We start from the raw sequence: 19,208 nt of genomic DNA, 5'->3' as shown, positions 1-19,208 counted from the left end.
CCCTTGGAGTGGGATGAGGTTTGTTGGATCTTGTTGGGCATTTCAGGTGTAATCCTTCACCACTCACCCACTCACTGCACAGTTGCTGAATGTTTCATGGTGTTTTTCTCCCCCTCTGCTGTTTACTGGTGTCATGAAGCTATTAATGTATATTATTGGAAATTATTATTTTTTAAATAGAAGGTTAGTCTGTGGGTGTATCTTAACTGGATTAAAGCCAGCTTGTCTGGGTGCTTTGATGTATACTAGTTTTGAGATGTAAGAGTGGTAGAGTGCATTTTGTTGAATAGAGTATTCAAGAAGAGAGTGAAATCTGGCACCTAGCTAGCAAAGACCAAGCAATGTTTATATTACTAATAAAATTGGTACTATGAAAGGGGTTTTATTGTTAGAAAAGGTGGAGTTCAAAGGGGCTGGTGATACAGTGAGAATTTACATCCAATGAGATGTGCTGGGTATAACTGATGGCAGTTCTGTGTGTGCAGGGCAGAGGCAATGTAAGATCAAAGCCTGTAAGCCTACCACTGTATCTGCAAAGGAACCAAAGTGAAAGGAACTTCATTTTGAACTTGTAAGGTAAAAATGCTTTGCCTGGTATCTGTTTAAAATCTATAGGCTGTTGTTGCCTTAATGGAGATTAGCTTGGGAGTTTGTTAAAAGTTATGATAATTTAAGTCATGTATATATATTTAACTTGTGTAAATTAATAAACGTTTCATATAGTTTGATATAAAAACCCCTCGAGAACTGGTGGTCTGATTCCTGAATTTAGAGCTGCACCTCAATCGTACCACTTTAAACAACTGTCATAACCTATGTTTTTAAGTTTCCGTTTGAGATTTTTAAATAACTCAGCTTTACCAACTGCTGTTTCATAACAAGCAGTCTGTCTGAGTAAGAAAATCACTGCCTAGCGTGTGACACTCTTGTCATCGGATTGCTACTGCAATTGGGACTGCGAAGCTCAGCTTGATCATTATTCCTTGCACTTGGACAAGCCTGACATGGTGGCTCTTACTTAAGGGAGAAATGGTGTCATAGTGATAATGTAATTGGACTCGTAATCTAGAGGCCCAGAATGATGCTCTGGGGATGCTGGTTCAAATCCCACCATGCCAGCTGGTGGAATTTAAATTCAATTAATACATCTGGAATTAAAAGCTTGCCTCGGTAACGGTAACCACGAAACCATCACTGAATGTCGTAAAAATCCATCTGGTTCACTGATGTCCTTTAGGGGAGAAAATCTGTTCTCATCTGGCCTGGCCTATATGTGACTCCAGACCCACAGCAATGTAGTTGACTTTTAACTGCCCCCTGAAATGGCCCAGCAAGCCACTCAGTTCAAGGGCAGTTAGAGATAGGCAACAAATGCTGGCCTTGCCAGCGATGCCCATATCTCATGAAAGAAAAAAAACTTGCCCCAGCCCTGCATTACCATTCTCTGTGTGTCTGGAACTATCCATCTCCTCACACAGAATTCTCAGTAAGTCAGAGTCCCACAAATCTGGTTCTGTGGGCATTTCCTGTGCTATTTTGGCCTCAATGCCAATGAAGTGGTTGCTCCCCAGTGTCCTGCTGGAAGCATATCCCATTCACATAATGCCACAGACTCCCTGGAAAGATCCCAGTTTGAGAACCACTGTCCCAGCTGTCCCCTTGCCAACTTAAGGCAGCTGTATAAATTTGATATTATTCATATATTATAGTATTCCTCATTTCCTCGTGTCAACTTTGTTTTTTTTTTGTCTTCCATGAATTTTCAATAAAGTAGAATATAAAGTATTGGTTCCTCCAGAGAGGTCATGGTGTTTATTTCTGTTACTCTCCTTTTTCTCTTTCCCTATTAGACTCCCTTTTCTCTGTTGGACTGACTTTTTCTGATGCTTCACTGCAACTTTAGTGATCCTTAGACTGCATCGTGTTTCTGCTTTTTGTTGCTGCCTTTTCCTCCAGCTATTTCTTCCCCTGTACACCTCCATTATGTGTTTTTATTCTTTCATAGAATGTGGGTGTCGCTGGCAAGGCCAGCATTTGTTGCCCATCCATAACTGCTCCTGAATTGAATGGCTTGCCATGTTATTTCAGAGGGCAGTTAAGAGTTAACTGCATTACTGTGTGTCTGGAGTCATAGGTAAGCTAGACTTGGTAAGGATGGCAGATTTCCTTCCCTCGAGCATTAATGAACCCGATGGGTTTTTACAACGATGAATGATAGTTGTCGTGGTCACCATGACTGAGACTAGCTTTGTATTTATTAAATTTAAATTCCATCATTGTCAGCTGCTGTATTGGGATTTGAACTCATGTTCCCAGAGCATTAACCTGGGCTTACCACTATGCCACCATCTTGCCTTTTGGCATGTACATTCTTCATAAGGTACATGTCTTTCTCTGTTCCTTGGGCCCCTGAATAGTTGATTGGGATGCACTGGTTTTTCAGTCCCAGGCTCCTAAACAGCTTATTAGTGGACAGTAAACAACTTGGCAGTATAGATCAATCCGAAGACCAAAATGGCATGGCTAGATGTGACAACTGGACAATGCAGATGTGCATTGAAACATTAGGGGAATGAAACTGGGGAGGTATCACAGAATCACAGTGCAGACCAGGCCCTTCGGGTAACGAGCCTTTAGCCAGTTTCTTACTCAACATATCATGGAAAAGCATGCAAATGACCTGGACACTCCGCAAGTACTGCAACTGTTTGGTGACTAGAGGCATTGCTTTGTTCAACCTGACAATAGGCACAATGAAGGAATCATTGGAGAGTCTTTAGAAAAGAGCTTCTTTAATGATACATAGAGCAAACTACTAAATACTGGTTTTACTTTGTAAAAATAAATAAATTGGAACTGCATAAAATTTATGGGATTAGGTACTGGAGCACAGGTTTTGCAGGTGCCAGGTGGATTCTGTGTGAGGCTAAGAGATTGCATTGAAAGAATAAGATGTGCAGTACTTTGTGTAGAAAGCTGTATTTCCTCTTTATGGTGGTTGTTTTGTTGCTGAAAGCTTTTCATGTGATGTAAATATTATCAATGTCATGGTTTGTTTCTGTAAACAAAATTAATTTAAACATTTAGTTGGGCTGATAAGGTAGTGAAACGTAGTTAATGTCTCTGCTTGGATCATACTGTTGTAACTGGCTTTTATTTTTAAATGTGACATTTTATTGATCTGAAAAGGGTTGAGGTTCTGCAGTCAGAATTTCAGGAGGTAGCGAAGAAGTTTATAAAAAACGGACATCCAAATTAGTAATTTCTGGATTATTCCTGAAGAAATAATGCAGGCGGGATGGTTTTGGGTGTCTGGGGCATTGGGACCTTTTTCAAGAGGACAGGGTGCACCTCATCTGGGACCAACTTCATCGTGGGGAGGTTATCTGGTGTAGAGGAGGGTTTAAATTAATTTGGCAGGGGAATGGCAACCAGCATAAAATCTTAGAGAGGAGAAATAAGGTGCAAAGAGGATTGGGAGGGACAAAAAGCAATAGAGTAAAGAATAGCCCAAAACCAGGAGTAATCGAACTGGGCAAATATGAGGCAGTCTAACATGGGTTTGGAGTGAATGTATGTAAATATACAGCATTATAAATACGATTGTTGAACTGCAGGCACAATTTGCCATATGGACCTATAACATATTGGCAACAACAGAGACCTGGGTCAAAGAGGGGAGGATTGGGAAATTGCCCGAGGTATTCAGGAAAGACACAGAAGGAAGGGGTTGCAGTATTGATCAAGGAAACTATTATCTCACTGGAAAGAATCATAGAAACTTACAGCACTGAAAGAGACCATGTGGTTGTTGTGTCTGCTCTGGATTTTGGAATTGAGTCCCACGTCCTTTCTTTATGTCTGTTAAGCTCCTGATCCTCAAGTACCTGTTCAACCCCCTTTAAAAATGATTTACGGAATCAGCTTCAACCATCTTTTTAGATAGAGATCCATATCCTGAAAACTCTGAGTGGAAAAACTCTCTTCTCCTTTTCCCTCTAGATTTTTGGTGACAATTTTAAATCTATGTGCGAAAGAGTTGATTGTAGTTGGGGAGGGACGGTGGTTTCTGGCTTCTTTTGAACATTTGCTTCTGGTGCAGCACAAACTGAAACTTTGTGTTCCACATCCCTCTCTGTTGGACAATGTCACCAATATTTAAAGCAAGGCCTGATGCTTTTGTCTTCGGTGGCGGGGGGGAGTGGGCAGCTGCGGATGGGGGAGGGGTGGGTGGGGTTGTGCTGAAGAATCACCAGACGAGAGTAGTGCAAGGAAAGCACAAAATGGGTGGAAAACAATGTGGGGGATGTCAGTTCAGTAAGACTCGGAAAAACTGGAACAGTCTGAGTTTATTTAAACTGTCGTATCTCCATAATAAATATGGCAAATTGGCATTACTGAGCATTCTTAAATTTCTTACTGCAAATTTTATTTTGGTATTATGTATGTATTAAAACTTTTGTTTGATAACCTGAGCAGCTCTAAAGTTTTAAAGTATTTATGTTGCAGGTATGTGGGCTCATGCCATGTCTGTTCAGGACTATCAAGACCTAATTGACCGAGGGTGGAGGAGGCAAGTACCATTCTTAAGAGATATTGTATATTAATGTCATGTTTGATCCAGCACAGAAGAATTTGCATTTTTGTAATATAGATCTTTCGCATCCTCGGGCCATCCCAAAATGGCTTACACTATTGAAGTACTTTTGAATTGTAGTAGAGAAACATGGCAGCCAATTTGCATGTAGCAAGTTCCCATACAGCAATAGGATAAAAGGTCAGATTGTCTGCTTTTGTGACATTTCTTGGGGGACATATGTTGTTCGTATATAGTTATCCCTCTTTGATTAGTGCCATGGAATCATGTGTTGAGAGAATAGACTGGGCCTCCAGTGGTGCAGCACTGCCTCAGTTCTGCACAGAAGCATCAGTATAAATTTAGGGGAGGCAGAGTGGTGATGTCGCTGAACTAGTAATTTAGAGGCCCAGGCTAATGCTCTGGGGACATGAGTTTGAATCACACCTTAGCAGCTGATGGAATTTAAATTCAGTTAATAAATCTGGAGTTAAAAAGCTAGTCTCAGCAATAGTGATCATGAAACTATCAATTGTTGTAAAACACCATCTGATTCACAGAAAGGAAATCTGCCATCCTTACCTGGTCTGGCCTATATGTGACTCCGGACACACAGCAATGTGGTTGACTCTTAAATACCCTCTGAAATGGCCTAGCAAGCCACAGATGTATCAAAACCACTAAGTCTACAAAAGGGAATAAAACTGGATGGACCACCTGGCATTGACCTAGGTGCAGGAAACGACAACAGCAAACCCAGCCCTGTCAACCCTACAAAGTCTTCCTTACTAACATCTGGGGGCTTGTGCCAAAATTGGGGGAACTGTCCCAAATTCTAATCAAGCAACAGCCTGACGTAATCATACTCATGGAATCATACCTTACAGACAATGTCCCGGACACCACCATCACTATTCAGAGGTGGCGGCACAGTGGTACACAGTCAGAAGTTGCCATGGGAGTCCCCTGGACCCCATGAAGTCTCATTGCATCAGGTCAGACATGGGCAAGGAAACCTCCTGCTGATTGCCACCTACTGCCCTTCTTCAGCTGATGAATCAGTACTCCTCCATGCTGAACACCACTTGGAGGAAGCACTGAGGATGGCAAGGGCACAGAATGTATTTTGGGTGGGGTCTTCAATGAACATCACCAAGAATAGATCGGTAGCACCACTACTGAACGAGCTGGTCGGGCCCTAAAGGACATAGCTGCTAGACTGGGTCTACGGCAGGTGGCGAGGGAACCAACGAGAGAAAAACCTATTTGACCTTGTCCTCACCAACCTGCGCTCACAGATGCATCTGTCCATGACAGTATTGGTAGGAGTGACCGATACACAGTTCTTGTGGAGACGAAGTCCTGTCTTCACATTGAGGGTACCATCCATTATGTTGTGATGCTACCACCGTGCTAAATGGAATACATTTCGAACAGATCTGCAATTTAAACTGGGCATCCATGAGGCATTTTGGGCCATCAGCAGCAGAATTGTAGACAACATAATCTGTATCCACTTGGCCTGACATATCCCCCACTCTACCATAACAACCAAGCCATTTGATCAACCCTTGTTCAATGGAGAGTGCAGGAGGGCCTGCCAGGAGCAGCACCAGGCATACCTAAAAATGAGGTGTCAACCTGGTGAAGCTACAACACCGGACTAAATGTGTGCCCAACACTGAAAACAGCACATGATAGACAAAGCTAAGTGACCCCACAATCGACGGATGCGACCTTAGATCTGCAGTCCTGCCGCATCCAGTCGTGAATGGTGGTGGACAATTAAACATCTGACAGGAGGAGGAGGCTCCACAAATATCCCCATCCTCAATAATGGGGGAGCCCAGCACATCAGCACAAAAGACAAGGCTAAAGCATTTGAAACAATTTTCAGCCAGAAGTGTCGAGTGGATGATCCATCTCGGCGGCCTCCTGAGGTTCCCAACATCATAGATACCAGCCTTCAGCCAATTCGATTCACTCCATGTGATATCAAGAGCTGAAGGCACTGGATATTGTAAAGGCTATGGGACCTGACAATATTCCAGCAATAGTACTGAAGACTTGTGCTCCAGAACTAGCTGTGTCCTTAGCCAAGCTGTTCAAGTACAACTACAACACTGGCATCTACTTAGCAATGTGGAAAACTGTCCAGGTATGTCCTGTCCACAAAAATCAGGACTAATCCAACCTGGCCAATTACCGCCCCATCAGTATACCCTCAATAACCAGTAAAGTGATGCAAAGTGTCATCGACAGTGCTATCAAGCAACACTAACTCAGCAATAACCTGCTCACTGACACTCATTTTGGGTTCCGCCAAAGCCCCTCAGCTCCTGACTTCATTATAGCTGTAGTCCAAACATGGACAAAGAACTGAACTCCAGAGGTGAGGTGAGAGTGACTGCCCTTGACATCAAGGCAGCATTTGACCAAGTATGGCATCAAGGAGCCCAAGCAAAACAGGAGTCAATGGGAATCAGGGAAAAAATTCTCCACTGGTTGGAATCACACCTAGCACAAAGATTATGGTTGTTGGAGGTCAATCATCTCAGTCCCAGGACATCACTGCAGGAATTCCTCAGGGTAGTGTCCTAGGCCCAACCATCTTCAGCTGCTTCATCAATGACCTTCCTTCCATCATAAGGTCAAAAGTGGGGATGTGTTGCTGATGATTGCACAATGTTCAACACCAATCGCAACCCCTCAGATACTGAAACAATAAGTGTCCATATGCAGCAAGATCTGAACAACATTCAGGCTTGGACTGATAAGTTGGCAAGTAACATTCATGCCACATAAGTGCCAGGCAATGGCCACCTCCAACAAGAGAATCCAACCATCGCCACTTGACATTCAATGGCATTACCATTGCTGAATCTCCCACTATCAATATCCTGGGGGTTACCATTGACCAGAAAATGAAGCCATATAAATACGGTGGCTACAAGAACAGGTCAGAGGCTGGGAATTCTATGGAGGTAACTCACTCCCAGTGCCTGTCCATCATTTACAAGACACAAGTGAGGAGTGTTATGGAATACTCTCCACATGCCTGGATGAGTGCAGCTCTAACAACACTCAAGAAGCTTGACACCACCCAGGACAAAGCATCCTACTTGATTGGCACCCCATCCACCATCTTCAACATTCACAACCGACACACAGTGGCAGCAGTGTCTACCATCTGCAAGATGCTCTGCAGCAACTCGCCAAGGCTCCTTCGACAGCATCTTTTAAACCCGCAATCTCTACCAACTAGAAGGACAAGGCAGCAGATGCATGGGAACAACCTGCAAGTTCCCCTCCAAGCCACACATTATCCTGACTTGGAACTGTATCATCTTTCCTTCACTGTCGCTGGGTAAAATCCTGGAACTCCCTCCCTAACAGCACTGTGGATATACCGACATCATGTGGCCTGCAGTGGTTTAAGAAGACAGCTCACCATCACTTTCTCAAGGGCAATTTGGGATGGGCAATAAATGCTGGTGTAGCCAATGATGTCTACATCCCATGAAAGAATTTTAAAAAAATTGTGGTTAGGTTTTTGGAGTGCAGCTTGAATGCACAAACTTCTGACTTTTGAGGGAAGAATGAGCCAAACACGCACTTGGTATGAAGGAAATTTTGCATAGCTCATGAACAGAAGTTATTATATTTACATGTTTATGACCTTTTATTTGCTGGTCTCAGTAGCTTTCCACATTTTGACTAATATTAAAATAGTTACAAGTCCTCTTCTGGACTGTTGGAGAATTATGTTGAATAAAATCCTGCATATCATACAACAAAAAAGAACTTTCATATTATCAATTAAAGGTTCATCATATATTTTAGTTAAATTTCTTTCTAATTCTTTCTGACAGCCCTTTGAAATTTAGTGCAGAAACTTTAAAACTCTTATTCTAATGTTGTATAGGTTTATAAAATTCTGACCTTTCAAGATATTTCCTAGGTTCAAGATGCTCCACTTATGATTCTGCGTAGAAGCATAAAAATTAGGAGCAGGAGTAGGCCATTCGACCCTGCTCCGCCATTCAATATGGTCGTGGCTGATCCTCTATCTCAACGCCATATTCCCGCTTTCTCTCCATACCCCTTGATGCCCCTAATATCCAAAAAATTATCAATTTCTTTCTTGAATGTACTCAGTGACCTGGCCTTCACAGCCTTCTATGGTAGAGAATTCCTCTGAGTGAAGACATTTTTCCTCATCTCAGTCCAAAATGGCCTGCCCCATATCCTGAGACTGTGGCCCCTGGTTCTAGACTCCCCATCCAGGGGAAACATCCTCCCTGCATCCAGTCTGTCTAGACCTGTTAGAATTTTATATGTTTCAATCAGATCCCCTCTCATTCTTCTAAACTCTAGTGAATACAGGCCCAGTCGAACCAATCTCTCCTCATACGACAGTCCTGCCATTCCCGGTATCAGCCTAGTGAACTTTCGCTGCACTCCCTCTATGGCAAGTATATCCTTTCTTAGGTAGGGAGACCAAAACTGCACGCAATACTCCAAGTGTAGCATCAGTAAGACATCCCTACTTCTGAACTCAAATCCTCTTGCAATGAAGGCCAACATACCATTTGCCTTCTAATTGCTTGCTGCACCTGCCTGTTTACTTTCATTGACTGGTGTACAAGGACACTCAGATCTCTTTGTACATCCACATTTCCCAATATATCACCATTTAAATAATACTCTGCCTTTCTGTTTTTTACACCGAAGCATATAATTTCACGTTTATCCACATTATACTGCATCTGACATGTGTTTGCCCACACGCAACTTGTCTAAATCGCCCTGAAGCCTCCTTGCATCCTTCTCACAACTCTCAACTCTACCCAGTTTTGTGTTGTCAGCAAATTTGGAAATATTGCATTTGGTTTCCTCATCCAAGTCATTTATATATATTGTGAATAACTGGGGACCAAGCATTGATCCCTGCAGTACACCTAGTCATCGCCTGCCATCTGGAAAAAGACCCATTTATTCCCACTCCCTGTTTCCGGTCTGTCAACCAATTCTCAATCCATGCCAGTATATTACCCCTGATCCCATGTGCTTGAATTTTGCCCACTAGCCTCTTATGTGGGACCTTATTAAAAGCCGTTTTGAAATCCAAATACACCACACCTACTGGCTATCTTTTATCTATTCTGCTAGTTACATCCTCAAAAAACTCCAGTAGATTAGTTAAGCATGGTTTCCCTTTCATAAACCCATGCTGACTTTGCCTAATCCCGTTAATGCTTTCCAAATGTCCTGTCACCACGTCTTTTATAATAGACTCTAGCATTTTCCCCATGACTGATGTTAGGCTAACTGGTCTGTAATTCTGTTTTTCCTCTTCCCCTTTTTTTAAATAGTGGGGTCACATTTGCCACCCTCCAAGCTGTAGGAACAATCTCCAGAGTCTATAGAATTTTGGAAGATGGCCACCAATGCATCCAATATTTCCAGGGCCATTTCCTTTAGTACTCTGGGATGTAGATTATCAGGCCCTGAGGATTTTTCAGCCTTTAACCCCATTAATTTCTCTAGCACCATTTTTTTTTTACTAATACTGATTTTCTTCAGTTCCTCCCTTTCACTAGACCCTTGGTTCCCTAACATTTCTGGGAAATTATTTGTGTCCTCTTTTGTGAGGACAGAACCAAAATATGTGTTCACTTCTGCCATTTCTTTGTTCCCCATTATAATTTCCCCCGTTCCCCCGACTGTAAGGGACCTATATTTGTCTTTGCTAATCTTTTTCTCTTCACATATTTCTAAAAGTTTTTACAGTCAGTTTTTATGTTCCCTGCAAGTTTACTCTCATATTCCATTTTCCCCTTCTTGATCAATCTTTTTGTCCACTTTTGCTGAATTCTAAACTGCTCCCAATCCTCAGGCTTGCTGCTTTTTCTGGCAATTTTATATGTCTCCTCTTTGAATCTAATACTATCCCTAATTTCTTTTGTAATCCATGGTTGAGCCACCTTTCCTGTTTTGTTTTTGCACCAGACAGGAATGAATAATTGTTGTAATTCATGCAAAAGTTCCTTAAATATTAGCCATTGCCTATTCACCGTCAACCCTTTTCGTAAGGTTCCCCAATCCATCATTGCCAACTTGCGCCTCAGACCCTCGTAGTTCCCTTTATTTAGATTCAGGGCCCTAGTTTTGGATTCAACTTCATTCTCCATCTTAGTGGACAATTACATCATTTTATGGTCGCTCTTCCCCAAGGGAACCCGCACAAAAAGATTGTTAATTAATTCTTTCTCATTGCACATTCTCTTAACGGTTCTTATTTCTAAGTTAATTTCAGAAGTAACTGATCCATAAACTTCGATAGACCGAACGAGTTTGACTGCAAAACTTAAAAAGGGATAAATTAGTTGTGGTACTATGGAGTATTAGACTGTAACTTCAAACCACCTCATCAAAGAAAAATAGGATAGGCATTCACAAGCCATATATTCCTGGTGGAAAGAGCAAGGCAGAGCTACTGGGGGTTCTCCTAATACCTGTTGGACCTATTTGCCTATCCTTGGCTCAAGTGTGGTGCTTGAAACCCAAGAAAGGACATTTTGTTAAAATGTTGTTGAAGGGCTTGGTGCAGGATATGATTAAGGATGAAAAGAATAAGAGATGAAATTACATAATGGCGATTAGGTAATACAAAACCTGGGTTTACAGACTTGATTATAGGAAGAAGGAGATAATGAATAGTTTCAAAATTTTGAACTTTTGGGGAAAGAATTAGTAAAAATTAGGCAGACAACATGTTTGATGTTTAGAAAGAACAAGAAAGCAAAAGGCAGATGAGCACTGACAGTGGTGTCAATGAAGTAGAGAAAGGGAGAAAGTTTGAATTGTATGGAGGGGTAACCATCCAAAGAAGTATTAACTTGCCCAGCAATGTGAGAATGTCAGAGAACCTCCTCAGATAGACCATGTTTTAAAAAAAAAATCATCTGGTTAGCTTGGTGCTGTGTCAAAGCAGTTTCCTAACCTAGTTTACAGCTGAAGTGTTAGTAATTCAAGTGAGTTCATCAGAAAGAAAGGAAAATCCTTGTATTGATTTGTTCTGAGTTTGTGCATCTCCACTGTCTAAAACAGAAGCCTGGCAACTGACCATTTTCCTTTCTCTTGGTCTGTGCTGCAGGGTAACTAGGCAATTCAAGACATATCAGATTGATATATGGATTTGATTTACACTATAGCTGTGTAATGTAATCTCTTTAATCATTTTTAGGAGTGGTATGTACGTTTATAAACCCACAATGAATCGAACATGTTGCCCTCAGTATACAATCAGGTAAGAATTATGTCTGTAGGTAACCATCAGCTCTTCCACTTTCTTGCCAATTTTTTTGTGTGGAATTCTCAAAGACACAGTGCTGAAGCTAGTACCTGAATATTAACTGGTGAAGAACTGTCAAATGATACCATTAATGATCAAATTTTCAGGAAATTTGTAAACAAGTGTGGATAATTTTGTAGTATGTAACACTTACAAGAAAAGCTCAGCGAATTCATAATTTATCCATTCTTACTCTTTTATGTTGCAAAACATAATTAGTATTATGTTTTGTAGCATTTAGTAACTTAATCCAGGTCTGGATTAACCCTCCTTTGATACTTGCTAGTTTAAAATAATTGACTGTCTTGTTTAACGATTATGGTGCAGTGATGGGACTTCAATATAAAAAATGTTACACAATTCTGGAACCACTTCTCATACCTATGGAATGAGCAGATTATTTTGAAAAAGAATAACCTAACCAAACCTTCAAAGAAAACATTGGTGATTCAATCAGGAACCATTAAAATTCCTGATCTTTGAAGACCTTGAATTGAGGTCTCCCTTAGACAGTTACAAAGCTTTTGAAGGTTTTGGTTGTATCTATTTCAGATGCTTTAGCTCCCACTTGTGTGGTAAAGAAAATTATAATTAAGACAAAGGGTATTTAAAATTTCACAGATAACAGGTTTGGTGCATAAAGATGCGAAGGAATGTCCATGTGTATGGATTATTAAAAGCTGAGTCAAGTTTATGTAACCTGTCGCTGATAATTTAAACCCTTAAGCCATGGTGGGGAATCTGCACTGTACTCATTCTTTCATTAGCCCTTTTGATACTTGCGATTTTGGGTTTCCTGCATATAGATCACACAAAATTAGTGTGTAGTCATCAAAACTAATCAAAAAAGTTAACAAAATGTTAATCATTATCTCAAAGGTTTGGAATACAAAAATGATGATTCATAGATCGGTACAGCACAGAAAGAGGCCATTTGGCCTGTCGAGTCTGCACTAGCTCTTTCAAAGAGAAATCCATTTAGTTCCACTCCTCCACTCTTATCCCTGCAATTTTTTCTCCTTCAAGTATTTATCCAGTTCCTTATGGAAGTCTACTATTGAATTTATATACACCACCCTATCAGATAATGCATTCCAAATCTTGACCACTCGTTGTCTAAAAAGGTTCTTCCTTATGTTGCCTCTGGCTCTTTTACCAATTAGCTTAAATCTGTGTACTCTGGTTAAATTGGAAACAATTTCTTTTTATTTATTCTTGTCTAACCCTTCATGATTTTAAACTCATAGAGATCTCCTCTGCTTCGGGTAGGACAAGCTTAGCTTCTCAAAGTAACTGTGATCCCATTCTAGCAAATCTCTTCTACACCCTCTTCAAGGACTTTGTCTTTCCTAAAATGTGTATCCATGATTGGACACAATACTCCAGATGGGGCCAAACTAGTATTTTATGTAGGTTTAATATAACTTCCTGGCTTTTGTACTCTGTACCTCTATTTATAAAGCCCAGGATTTCAGATGCTTCATTAACTGCTTTGTTAATCTATTTTTTTTAACCTTCAAAATGTGTACAAACAGCGCCCCCCCCCCCCCCAACCCCACCCCGGGTCTCTCTGTTCTTGCATCCTTTTTAAAAAGGTATCATTTAATATATAATATTTAACTTCTGGTACTAGGTGAGCATAAATTTCCTCCAATTCAATATTGGAAAGACATTGTTTTTGGTCCCCACCGCAAACTCTGTTCTCTAGCTATCAATTCCACCCCTCTCCCTGACAACTGCCTGAAACTAAAACTATGCTGTTTGGAATCTTGGTGTCATGTTTGACCCCGAAATGGACTTCTGAGTATGTATCTACGCCGCTTCTAAGACCACCTATTTCCATTTCCCTGACATGGCCCAACATCTTTGCTCATCAGCTGCTGAGACCCTCAGCCATGCCTTTGGTACCTCTGGACTTAAGTATTTCAATGTTCTCTTGGCTGGAGTCCCACATTCTATCCTTCATAAACTTGAGGTCACACAAAATTCTGCTGCCTGAGTTGTTACTTGCACCAAGGTCAGTTCCTCTATCACCCCTGTGCTTGCAGACCTACATTGGTTCCCAGTCAAGTAGTGTCTTCATTTTGAAATTCTCATCCTTGTTTTCAAATCTCTCCATGGCTTTGCCACTCCCTATCTCTGTAATCTCCTACAGCCCCACAATCTTCCAGTCTATCTGCTGTCCTCTCATTCTGCTCTCCTTGAGCAACCCTGATTTTAATTGTTCTGCCACTGGGGGCCGTGCCTCGCCCCTAAGCTCTAGAATTCCCTTCCTAAATCTCTCTGATTCTTTACCTTGCTTCCTTCCTGTAAGATACTCTGTGAAACCTAGCTCTTTGACCAAGCTTTTGGCCATTTGCTCTAATATCGCCTTATGTGGCTGATTGTCTAATTTTGTTTTAATACACTTCTGTGAAGTGACTTGAGATGTTTTATTACGTTAAAGGCATTGTTTCAACATAAGGTTCTTGTATGGTCTCTCCTCATTCTTCCAACCAAAATCCAGCACTGAATTTCATCTGCCATATGGCATGTCCATATCCTCTTGCTATCTATTCCTATCCCCATCCTTTATACTGTTTGCTACACTTCCAAGCTTGCCTGTTTGGTAGGTTTCAAAATTATGCCTTGTGCCCCAGAATCCAGGCCAATAATGGACACCAAAGACAGTACTGAACCTTGGGGAACACAATGTATACCTTCCTCTGTTCACAACTCCCTGCTTTTTATCTTATAGCCAATTTTGTATCCATGCTGCTGTCACCTATCTTCATTTATGGGCTTCAATTTTGAAACACCGTTTGGAGTCTATATGTTCATATCAACTACTTCAGATGTACGGTCAGGAAAGACGCCTTGGAATGGGTTCAGTCCAATTTCACCAAAATGATGCCAGGCCTTGAAGGATTAAATTATGCTGACATGTTGCGTAAACCTAACAGGAGCTGAGGGGTGATTTAACTGAGGTATTTGAAATGATAGGGATTAAATGGGGAAGACATAGAGAAACTATTTCATGGGAAATGGATCAAAGTTGACTAAATGGAACTGAGATGCAGCTCAGCCATGATCTAATTGAATGATTGATTGGGCATGAGAGGCTGAATTGTCTACTCTAGTTCCTGTGGACCCACTTCCTTAGGACGATGCCATCTATTCAAAAGAAAAGGCAAGTTAGCATTACAGGTAATTTTTAATGAACAAAACATTGCAAACTTTTAATCTCAGAATTATGCACTATACAATCCTCTTTCTTGAATACACTTGTCCCTGTCTCCCCCCTAAGCTCAAAATTAAAAATAATACTGTATATCTTATGTATTAGGTATCATGGCATGTAATTTGTTCTAATTTAATGGCAGTACTTGAACGGTTTTATAAAAGCATGCAGTTAGATACAGCCGCTGAATTGGTGTAACAAGTTATTGTCACAAACGTTGTTATGCCTTGAAGGCCACAATGCAGGATGTATATTGATATTTTCTAAGCAAAGTTGCCAACTCATTATCTATATATAGGACTGTTGTAAGCAACGATCTGATCCGTGATCTTTTATTAAAGTTAGACTTTTGGTTGCCTCCAAACCTCAGAACTGTACCTGACTCAAGATATGGTACTCTTTCTTGCTGTGAAATTTCTGATGATCCAATTAAATTATTTAGGTTTTGGTGAAACTTTTGTTAAGTTGTTTTGATGTGCGTTTTTCATTTTCTTTCTAATATCTCTCGGCCTTTGTGCATTTCTTTCTTTCTGTCATGCTGTTTCTCTTCCCCTCACGTCTTTCCTCTACATGCTCAACTGCACACATGAATCAGTAACTTAACGCAATGGTGTCAATTAACCCTTTGTCTGGAATCGTGCTTCCTTGCATACAGGGTTTGTGTGTTTGTTATTGCTCAACTATTCCAAATCACTGTTGAGAAGTTTCAACGTCAAGTATTTGCAACCAGATCCTGATTGGAAGGTATAGGTGAAGTAAGTGCCCCTTGAAGAAAAAAGGATTAGGATTGGAGCTTGTTGATGATTGTCACTCTGTAGGAAGGTGCGTCAACACAGTCTCTACAAGCAAGGAAATGAAATTCAAACTTGCACGCAGTCCTATACTGGAGACAGATTGTGCTTAGAGTACGGGCTTATTGGTAAAAATGTCTTAATAGTTTCCCAATTCGTGATTTAGAAATGCTCTACAGTTTGTGGATCCTTTTTAAGCAATATTTTGTGGTTCTATCATGATTTATTGTTCTTGGTCTGCATTCAGATACCCCATAAACCAAAGGATTTCCAAGTTAGTTTAAAATACTGATTTTTAACATGTGTGTATATATACCCTTAACATACTTTGGAAATTTGAAAGTACCTAATTATGCACTAAATTGGAATTATTATAATTAATGGTTTGTCAACATGCTTTGTCTTGCGTTTCTAGAGTTGTTGTATAGTAATAAGTTTAGTACCTATTATGGTTGAAACATATTCGGTTGACTGGTTAAATTTAATGGCTAATTTATCGAATGCAACATATGAGCAGGATCTTTGCTGAAATCTTGAAATTGTGGTGTAGGTGATACATGCATGAAATGCGCTATTTTGTGCCTTTTTATTCAGTGAAAGAATTCACCCTCAGGTAGTCTTCACTACAATGGTCCAGCAATTAACATCAGTAAAGAATGGTGTGAGTTTATGGAAGAATTTTTAGTACAAATCCATGGGGTATGCTCACTTCCACAGAACATAAGCACATTCATTATTTATAACCATATGAAAATTGTGGCTAATTTTGAACTCCAAACTATCAATTTGTGTTAGGCAGTCGGGCAGTCAATTTAGTCAATCCAGGTAAAGGGTCAATTGACGCCATTGTGTTAAATTACTGATTCGTGTGTATGGAGGAAAGAGGAGAGGAGGGGAAGAGAGAGAGCATGAGAGAAAGAAAGAAATGCACTCAGGATCATACTTGCATTATAAGATTGGGTTGTAACCATAATGTAACGATTTTGATGAAGTCATCCCTGAGGCTGTGATGTATCAAAAAACAGCAACCTTCAAGGCATAATGTTTGTGACAACTTGTTGTACCAATTCAGAGGCTGTATCTAATACTGCATGATTTTATGAAACTGTTCCAGTATATTAGAGACAAATTACTTCTGGTTATTTTGGATGAGCAATTCACTGTAAAATCATCAAAACACTTTTTGTGCTGTTACCTTCCCAGGTGTCATATTTTAGATTTCAAACTTTCTAAGTCCTCAAAGAAAGTATTAAAGAAAATGATGCGATTTCTTTCCAAAGGAGAAGTAGTAAAAGGAAGTGATGGTGAGTCTACATAATTGTTTTACTAACTGTTGTGACTAATAAATTCAGTTTTGATACGTAAAGCAGTCTGTATTATTCCATATCCTCTGGTTGACCTTTTGTGTTATTTTCTGCCACCCCTCCAAACTTCTCTGTTTCAGAAGGCAGTGACTTGTTTTGAGGCAAAATTCATGGGTGCTAGTGAGTCCCACATATCTCTGCCACTGGCAGAGATTCTTGTGTGAGCCAAGCTGTCAGTGAGGCTATCAAGGTAAACCTGAACTTATCTTCACTGAGTGCCTCCCCAATGTATTTTCCAGTAGGGATCATTAGTGATCACTAATGGAATCCTGAATGAGTTCTGTTGTTTTTTCTGCACTTCCTCTTAGCACCAAGCTCAGCAAAGCGAAGCTAATTGCTACGCCATGATCCTATCCTTGTTGAGATCAGTTATCTCTGCTTGGGCAGAAGATTGAAGCTGGGAGATTCCTGATCCTGTACACTTCAATCCCTACCATGTCATTCAGTAGCTTGTCATAAGTGCTGTCATTTAGAAAGTAAGATGCACCTATGTCCAACATATGGTAACTTGAAACTATGTATATAGGTTACCGTTACAATCCCATATCTGAAAATAAGGTACTTTAGAAACTAAAATTAAGCAAATAATATTTATTTCATGCTGATCTGGATTGGTACCTATAGCAAAAATATACTACATTTTTAACAAATACAAATTAAAAAAACTTGTTACTGCCAAATATGAGTGGGTTACTATTCCAGGGTCAATTTTACTAAATTCTTGGAGGCAATTTTTCATACTACTTTATCTCAAAATTCCTTGGGAATTTTTCAGTCATAATTTCAGGTTTTAAAGAGGGCACCAATCAAATAAATAACAAGAGTTAGAAACTTGATGCAAATTTTTAAGTTTGGGGACAAACTTGCTGTTTTTGATATTGTGTCTCTGTAACCGATAGGGTGTTTTTTATAAATCACTCTTCACATTGGAAAGGCACCTCAGCACTTCAGAGAAAGGAGGAAATAGACATCGAATGCTTTGAAAAGCCAAGGCCACTTCCTCAATGCTAGCAAATTTCAGAGCTCTCTCTGTGTAGCTAAACCTGTTTCCTTACCCAATGTCCTTAAGTAACATAACTAATTTTAACTAATCAATCTTGCATACCAAATTGATGTGCATTCTCCACTTTAAAACTATCCAATATGGATAAGAATGAAATATATAAGTGAATCTATTTATCATATTCACAACTTTCATAGATTAATGGAATTTTGAAATCCAATTGACGAAGCAAAAGTAAAAATCCTAGAATACCATTTAATGAAAATAGAAGCTAACTTATCACTGTAAATTAGTGCCTTTGAAGACATCCTTTACAGGTCATTAAACCCTTATAGGAGCATTGAAGCATAGGAATAGGTGTAGGCTATTCAGCTCCTCAAATCTCTTCTGTCATTTAATTAGACCATGGCTGATCATCTTAATTCCATCTACCCACATTGGTTTTGTAGCCCTTAGTATCCGGACCAAGCACAAAGTTATCAATCTTCAGTTTTGAAATTTTCAGTTGGCTTCACTTCAACCTTTTGGGGAAAGAGGCCCAGATTTCCACTACCTTTTAGTGTGAAGAAGTGCTTCCTGACATCACTCCTGAATGGCTGAGCTTTAATTTTAAGATTATGTACTGTTGTCCTGAATTCTCCCACCAGAGGACATTGTTTCTATTTATCTGCTTTATCAAATACTTTAATCATAAGCAATTGAATTATATCATCACTTTAATCTTTCATACTCAAGGGAATACAAGCCTGGCCTATGTAACTTGCCCTCATAATTTATCTTTTAAACCCAGTATCATTTGGATTAATCTGCACAACATCTCCTCCAAGGCCAATGTATCCAGTGAGGTATAGCCCAAAATTGAATTGAGTACTCCAGATGGGGTCTGACCAAGGCTTT

The 19,208-nt window shown here is 40.1% G+C and overlaps 1 protein-coding gene across 8 annotated transcripts in view; it reads left to right on the top strand.

Annotated features, from left to right (window-relative positions):
• Positions 1-19,208, top strand: part of ate1 (arginyltransferase 1) — a 270,016-nt gene that overhangs the window by 4,121 nt on the left and 246,687 nt on the right. For 6 of the 8 annotated variants that reach the window (XM_078564783.1, XM_078564788.1, XM_078564787.1 and 3 more), the window contains exons 2-4: positions 4,510-4,573; positions 11,826-11,888; positions 17,148-17,248. In XM_078564783.1, coding sequence (XP_078420909.1) covers positions 4,510-4,573; positions 11,826-11,888; positions 17,148-17,248 — 228 coding nt within the window. Of the gene's footprint in view, positions 1-4,509; positions 4,574-11,825; positions 11,889-17,147; positions 17,249-17,388; positions 17,499-19,208 lie in introns of those variants that run through there. The other 2 variants (XM_078564784.1, XM_078564789.1) reach the window with 2 other exon arrangements.

The sequence above is a fragment of the Cetorhinus maximus genome, chromosome 20 (genome assembly GCF_964194155.1).
Source record: "Cetorhinus maximus chromosome 20, sCetMax3.hap1.1, whole genome shotgun sequence".
NCBI classification, from domain to species: Eukaryota; Metazoa; Chordata; class Chondrichthyes; order Lamniformes; family Cetorhinidae; genus Cetorhinus; species Cetorhinus maximus.
The sequence above is the reverse complement of the archived record's forward strand: the minus strand, read 5'-3'. Positions and strand labels throughout refer to the sequence as shown.